At 39.0% G+C, this 8,006-nt stretch overlaps 1 protein-coding gene across 1 annotated transcript in view; it reads left to right on the plus strand.

Annotated features, from left to right (window-relative positions):
* MTMR7 (myotubularin related protein 7) overlaps positions 1-8,006 on the plus strand; it is a 50,417-nt gene that overhangs the window by 1,457 nt on the left and 40,954 nt on the right. Inside the window, exon 3 of the mRNA XM_019471541.1 lies at positions 1,178-1,284. Coding sequence (XP_019327086.1) covers positions 1,178-1,284 — 107 coding nt within the window. The remainder of the gene's footprint in view (positions 1-1,177; positions 1,285-8,006) is intronic.

Raw genomic sequence — 8,006 nt, forward strand, 5'->3', positions numbered from 1 at the left:
GCCCCCGGCCGCGGCAGCGTCCCCGCCGCCTTTCCTGCCGGCTTCTGCTTCAGCTGAAAGGAGGCTTTAGCCGCAGCCCTGCGGGCGTAAGGCGGTGCACAGCCAGCCCGTGCCTGCTCTGTAGCTGCTGCGGGGTTTTTTTCAGCCGGTGAGCTGTGAAACCCGCCCGAATACGCCGGGAGGTGAACGCGTTGTTTTGCGATGTGGGCTGAGGATTTGTCGGGCGTTTTAAGTGCCTTTTATTCAGTCCGTTCTGGTAACGCAGACGCTGTCCATGAGTTGTAGGTATCCAAAATGAGAGGTGTGTTATCTGCTTTTCGGGTGCCTTTAGTTTACCCCAGTATTTCAGACCTGGTGATGAATTTGTTCAGCGTTTGTCTACCGACATTTGGCCAGCGTAGTCGTTCTTTTTATACAGCTTTCTAAGCATGAGGCCTGTATTTGTTAACAAAATTGCCATCTTGCTCTAAAAAAGAGGATACAGTTTTGATACACAGAAAACTTACATCAAAAAGAATCATAAAAATGAACCTGAGCAATATGTTAATTTGAAGTGGGGGTGGGATATATTTTCATATTATTTATTTATTTATTTATGTACCCAAACCCCTGCAATTAGGAAGTTATTTGTGTTTGATTTGTGCCTATTTGTTTATTATCATTATCTAGTATGATGACATGAATTTTACATTAGGGGCTCTTCGTACTTCAGCTAGATTTTTGGGCCTTTAGGTGCTAAGCTGCAGATGTATTAAGAAGATAGACCTTTATAACGACTGCCTTTCCTCTCATCTCATTTCATAATCTATTATCTGCCTCTGTGGGAAGGAAGAATATCAGAATAGTAAGAATGTGTCCTACTGCAGGTAGGAAACGATGAGTGAAAGTTGTCTGAACAGATGTTTCTGACTGTTAGCTGAAGAACGCTGAAAGCACGAATGAGGAAAATAGTGAAAACAAATTAAGGGTAGAACAAATCCTAAAAATAAATGGTTATATTTGCTGTGAATGGAAGGCCCGGGCAAGTCCCTGTTGCAGGCAATGGAAGCTTGTCTGTTAGCTTTTCTACAAGCAAGTCCTTAAAATGTTACTGTGCATATGTAAAACCCATTTCTGTATCGAACAGCTGTAGGAAGGCACTGTACTGATGGCTCAAGACACTGAAAATCTTACTCAGTGCGAGGTGATTCTGCAGTCTTGGTTCCTGGCATTCCCTTACGTTATAGCTATGCTAATAGTTATCTCTCTAATATAATAAAGCAGTTTAGAAGGCATGATTTGAAGGTACAAGTGATGCAAAAATCCTTTAAAATTTCTTACATAAATGTAGAAAATCCAGAACATTCAACATGAGTCGGTATTGAAATACTTCATCTCTCCAGTTACTCCTAAATACACTGTCAAGTCAGTGTACCTCTGGTTACCTAGCAGAATTGATATCTTTGATTTGTTTGCTCAAAAAACCTCAGCTTAGAATCAGTCACCAGAAGAGTGTTGGGTTTTTTTTTTGGTTTTGTTTTTACCGAATTTGTTTTTGATAATTTGGAATTTAATGTTAAATGATTTCCAATGCCAGCAATGTAAAAATAGGTAAGGGAAAGCTATGTGAACATAGGAATATTCTCACTGTATCATGTGGTAGTCTCTGGTAGCACATTTCCTGACTCCATCCAGTTTTGTCCTGAGAGAAATCTGACAAGCAGCTGCCCTACTCTTTAAAGGTATTAATCTCAGAATAATGACACTTTCCTTGATTTACAAACCCAGCCACATGGAAAATCAAGATAAATCCCATGTAGAAAATGAATAAACTTAATAATATCTGAAAACAAAATTCCTGCCCCAAGTAAAAGCTTTTCCTTCAAAAGGCAGTAAAAAAGGTCTATATTACATGATGTCCATTAGGAGTTGGCAATTGTTTTTTATTTTGATTGAAATATAACTGTAGTTAGTGATGGCTCATAAATATTAAAATAAATCTGATATAACTGTCATAAAAAAGCAGAAAGAAATTACATATCAGTTGGACCAGTAGTTCATTTAGGTCAGTACTCTGTGTCTGACAGTGGCAGAAGGAGAGCATGTAAACCTGGCCACATTCTGCACCTTCTCAGCATCCACAGTTGTATTAGGGTCCAACCCTTCCTATTTTGATTAGTGTCTATGGATCTCTCTGTGTGAGTTTGCCAAAGCTCCTTCTAAACATGCTGACACCCTCTGCCTCCACAGCCAGCATGGAAGCAAGTTCCAGAAGATCATGGCTGTACAAAAAAATTACTTTCTTCTACCTGTTAAAAAGTTCTTAGTAGTTTCATTCCATACGCCCTGCTTCTAGCTTCAAGGATTTGGTGAATAACAGTTCCATGTTCACCTTATCCATGCCTTCACTGTAAATCTTGATCACAACCCGCCAGATTCTGATAATTTCAGAGAAGTGTCAACAATGACCCCAAGACCTCTTTCCTGTGTGGTAACTATCAGTTCTGAGTCCATGGTTGTGTAGATATGGTTTAGGTTGTTTTTCCTGTAGGTACACCACTTTGTGTCTATCTGTGTTGAAGCTCTTCTGTGTCTCTTTTGCCCACACGCTCTGTTTTGCAAGGCTCTTCTGGAGGTTTTGTGCCACAGATAAAGCATTTGGCTATCTAAGACAGCTTATGATCATCCACAGACTTGCAGATTTCACTGTTTATTCTATTCTTCAGGTCACTGAGAAAGTTGAATAAAACCAGTCCCAGCACCGGACTTTGTAGAACTTCACTGTTGAGTTGTCTCCATCCTGAAAAGAGGCAATTAAGCCCTAATCTTTACTTCCTGTCCTTTAACCAGCTTTGTCTGTAAATGGACCTTTCCTCCAATACCATGGCAACTTAGTTTTTCTATTAACCTTCCATTGTCAAAAGCTTTTTTGGAACTCTAAATATATTATGTCCTCTGGGTCACCTTTACCCATGTGCTTTGTGGCAGCATCACAGGACTTTGGCAGGATTCCCCACTGTAAAAGCCATTCTGGTTCTTTCCCAACAGACTGTGTGTATCCACCTGCTCAACAGTCCTGTTCTTTCACGTGCTGTTGATATAGCTACATAATTTTGCTAATGATACATTGCCTACTCTTTCACCAAAAGACATGATACCTTCAAGTTTGGTTCTGAAGAATTTAACTGCTGTCTCTCCTTAGCAAGTAAAAGTAGCAAGTCAATAGCAGAAATAGAAACCAGGCCTCTTGACAGTTAGACACAACTGCTTTTCTTCTTTTTTTTTTTGAAATGGTATTCCCTATGGACCTTTCCTGGACCTTCTGGATAGCCAAGTCCCTAACACGCTATTTTATGTACTGAACGCTATTGCTCTATCGTTATACTATTGGTAGAACACAGAGTGCGTGCATGATGTGTGCATATACATACATACATATGCAGTAATGATGTTTTCACAAAGTAAATGTCATCCTATGTGTGAAGGCTGTAATTTGAGTACATTTAAGAGTTGCTAAGAGTCACTCCTTGCTAAACAGAATTATATATAACTCCAGTAATCTTTTAAAACTTAAAAATTAGTAAAACCACTGCTGCCATGAGTATGGATTGAGCAGCAAGATAGTTTAGGATAACTGCCAAAACCCTAAATGTGACAAACTGCTCATAACAGTTATAAAAAATGAATAAGCAATACTTCTGCACAGACTAGAAGCACATCTTGTTAATGTGTATAGAGATATGTCTGGCCATGGACAGGTTGACAGATAAAGAGCTCTGAAGATATGTTTACTTCACAGGGGGACTTCATGCACTGTTGCTAATCGGGTGCTTTATTTTATTTACCACTGTTCTGTGTCATTTGTCTTTGTATATTGGCAGCAGGCCTACTGAATGGCCTTCTTATAATAAAGAATACATCAGATTTATCCCTGGTGTAACAGCTGTCTTCAGTGGAGTTAGCCCAGAAATTCATTTGGCTCAGTATCTCTTGTTAACACAATACTTGGGATGACTTGAGTTGCTCGAGTGCTTTCATTTTTGTGATGTTATGGTGAGGTATTTCCTTTCAATGATCCCTTTCTCAGGCAGAATTTAAGATACGCTGCCATTTCTCATGATAATGACAAATCTTTCTACCAGATGTACTGCTTTCCAAAACAAATTTCCAGCATGTATAAATGAGTGTTGTTTCCTTTTGTTTTCAGTCTATTTTCCTTTCCATAGTTCTTCCTTTTCATTAAAAAAGCTTTATAATACAAGTAAATTTTTCCAATGTCTCCGTCAGGAAACCCGTATCATTTACATCCACTTTATATATGACACGTGTAAATGGCAAAAAATTTGTCCAGGTGCTCATCTAGGTCAATGGCAAAATTGAACCCAGCAAGCCTAATCTTCACTCTCCAACTACATCTGCTGGGTTGCTGGATCTCCGCCTATTTTTAAGCTAAGCTGGCATTTCTACCATTGCTCTTTGTGTGCCTTCCATTGAGATAGGAGGTGATATTATAGTTAAGTTCTCCTTATTCAGGCTACCGTTCTTTTTTGAAAATTTCTATTTCACTTCAGTGATGTAGGAAGGTGGCAGCAGTCCTGAGGCAGTATCAGGAACCACCTGGGGATGTGGGCTGGTTGTTTCCCCTACAAGCCAGGGAATGGAGTGCCACAGGCACTTCGCCATAACGGTCCTAGCTCTTAGCTAAACTTTTATTTAGTTTGCTGCTTAGGAAAGGCAGAGGAGGTGAGGCCGGCATGGCCCTTGCCTTTTATTGGTGTTTTGGGTCATCAGCTTACAGTAGACACTTTACTGCAACCTCTTCTGAGTGCCAAGTTGATTTTCTGCTTTTCAAGTGTTGTGTAAAGGTGGACAGTATTCACTTTTCTGTTCTTTCTTCTAAGTATACAGCTTAGAGCAGTGCACCTTACAGCTCAGCTGGTGCTTTCTGATTCCATAACTGTTTTCTAACTTTACATCACGGTTAGGAAATGTTTAACCTATTCTGGGGCCAGACACATTTAATTACTTCAAATATGTTATTCTACTTGACTGCTTATACTCAAAGTGATGCATTAAAACATCTACACTAATTTTGGATACTTTTAACTCTGATTTTGTGCATTACAGATTTTTTTCTTGTTAATAAACCTTCCCGATTTAGAATGCAATTTAGTTTTCTTTGGGTTCCATTTATGCCATCTTTGTGCTGTGGAACTTTGAGCACAAATGATAAATTTAATGCAAATGAGCTTTATAACACCCTATGCTGAAAAGCGTTCTGTGGTTTGGCATTCAAGACTGGAGGTGGATAAAATTAAAATAGGAACTGCAGTGGATATCTAGGTGATGTGGGCTTGGATTTCTGTTGGACTCCATCTTCTTTCCATTCTTCAGCTCTTAAAATTTTATTTTTCCTTACCAGGAACTTTTCAATTCAATAATTTTAAATTGACATGTTCTTATTTACCATACCAAAATGAGTCACAGAAGACTATTGTGGCTGAAGTTCTGTGAAAGCATCAGCAGGGTTCTGATGAAAATTTGCCTGTTTTCCTGGCTGCCTACCAAGGAGATTACTGGGGATCTGAGAACTGTCCTTCCTTCAAGTCAGCGGTGAAATTGGAGACTTTGGGGTTTCTGAGCTCCACAGTCCTAGGTCAGTTCTGCAAACTGGAGATGTAACCATAGCTAGCTCTTGGTTCCTGGGTCCACAGTCAACGTCCTGCAGCTCTCACAGCCCACACCAAACTAGCACATCTCAAAGTTCTGGGACACTTGCATTTGGCTGTGGATTTGAGAACTTTGGTTCACCCTGTGAAACCAGGAACCTGGAAACTCAGGTAATAAGGCTTATTCACTGTTAGGACACTAATTTGGTCTCCATCTGGTAGAGCTGAAGCTTCTCCCTCCCCCACCGCAAAACTCCCCTTTCTAGAGCTTGGAGTTGCAAGTCTCACTTCTGAGCTTCAGGGTGCTCACGGTTTTCAGGGTACCAACTCTCTGGGAGGGCTGTCAAAGGGATGGGAGTCTATCAAAGTAGGGGTGAGCAGATGAAATTTCAAGTTGTGAAATGTTGCATTGAAGTTTTCAAAATGAAGTGTTGCTATTATTAAACAGTGAAAAATTCTTCGTCCAAAGTGAAAAACTTTGGAAGGTGTAATCTTTCATACTGGAACAGAAGACATTTTCATCCATAGTTACTATATTTTCCATTAGTTGCACCTATCTTTTACTTTGCTGGAATTTTAATGTGAATAAATAAAATATTTCATTCATTGTGATTGCCCTGGAAATGCCTCCAATATAGATAGATTTTAGATTTAATGTACCAGGCTGAACCTCGTTTTGCACCAACAGGGACATTCTGGAGGGGTAAGAAAAAACTAAGCCAGAGTGATCCAAGGCACTGACTGTTTCTATGTGTCACACAGGCACTGGCTGTGCATTGCCTAGGGCAAGGAGCCAAACCAGCCTTGGCAGATTCAGCACAGGAGCACACCACAGTCATGAAGTTTTCTGTGCCATTCTCTTTCCCTAATTTTGTTACCTGTGCAAAATTGATTTGTATTACAGACGTGTTTGGCCCAATAATGTTATTCTGGTGAGGCAGTACAACCCTACATCCTGCTGCTGGAATTTCAAAATATCACAACATTATCACACTTTTCTCCCTTTTCTTTGAGCTTGGAGTAGGTGGCACAGGTAAAATTGCTGCATGTTCCATAACGATCCTATTTTGTTAAAGTGGGTCGCAATTTTTCTATTGGCAACATAATGAAATATTATCTAGATGATTGTACGCCACTGTGGTTTTTCAAGTAACTTGTTTGTTACAGAAGACTAGAACTAAAACTTCGGAGTGCAGTTTCAGCTGAAATTTCACTTTTCTGTTTATTTGGGTGAAGTTTGCATTGGTTTTGTCTTCTGTTTGTTTTTGCCTTTTGGGCATCACTACTTATGGGATGAGATTTTTACTATTTAGCATTAGGTATATAATTTAAGAACAAAGGTTCCATGGACATAGTTAAAGGAATTTCCAGAATCTCATTAGACTAGATTCACAGTCTCCATTCACCATTTATTCTTCATGTGCATAAACTTCTAACTTATTACCTAAATAAGATACTGAAACTTGGCATTAATACCTTCTTCATTTTCTGTTATAATGATCAACTTCATCTGTTCACTACTCTTAGATCTGTTTTCTCTCTTCTGTAATGTGAGTCATATTTCTCATACTGGTATATTAATATACATTCTCTTGAATGTATAATGAAGAAACAGAAAATCACTTTTGGTCCTCTTCATCCATCTCTGTTCTTAATCTTTGGTCATCCCATTGGAAGTGTCACGTGAAACAGGTAAAGCTGTTAAAACATGTCATATATTCATCATCTCAAAACTCTGTGCCTGTGTAGTAGTAAGAGTCTGTAGGATAGTTGCCCATTTATATAATAGCTATTCAATGTTTACTGGTTATATCTCATCTACAGTGAGCCCAGAAGCATACTGACCTTTGTGAGGTGAATGACTTACCAAGTGAGCAGAGGAGCCGTTTTACTAGATCAGACTAGTGGTGCTTCTAATTTTGTAACCAAAACATCTGATTCAGAATACTAACTAACAGGCGATGTAAAGGGAAGTGAGGGAAAGCATGATCCATCTGGGAAGATGCTTCCAAATTTATGTCTTGATGCATGAACACTGATGGACCCAGTGGTCCTAATCCAAAGGTCATTTAAGGCAATGAAAGAATTCCTCTGGCTTGAAAAGACTCAGGATCTAGCATTTTGTCTTTTATGGTTTTGGTTCTATTTTCACTTGGTTTTCTTTATTTTACATTCCCCTTAGCATTAGGACCCTTCTATTCTGAATGCTTTTTCACTTTTGAAACTTGATTTTCATATATATGCCTGTTTCCAATATGCACTTTATTTCTGTTTTGGTTGTAGTGTTGTGCTTTTTTTTTTTTTTAAAAAAGGTTTTTTTTTTTATGGTACTTCCCGTTTTCAAAACCCAATTTTTTT

This window comes from Aptenodytes forsteri, unplaced genomic scaffold (assembly GCF_000699145.1).
Source record: "Aptenodytes forsteri isolate BGI_AS27 unplaced genomic scaffold, ASM69914v1 Scaffold65, whole genome shotgun sequence".
NCBI lineage: Eukaryota > Metazoa > Chordata > Aves > Sphenisciformes > Spheniscidae > Aptenodytes > Aptenodytes forsteri.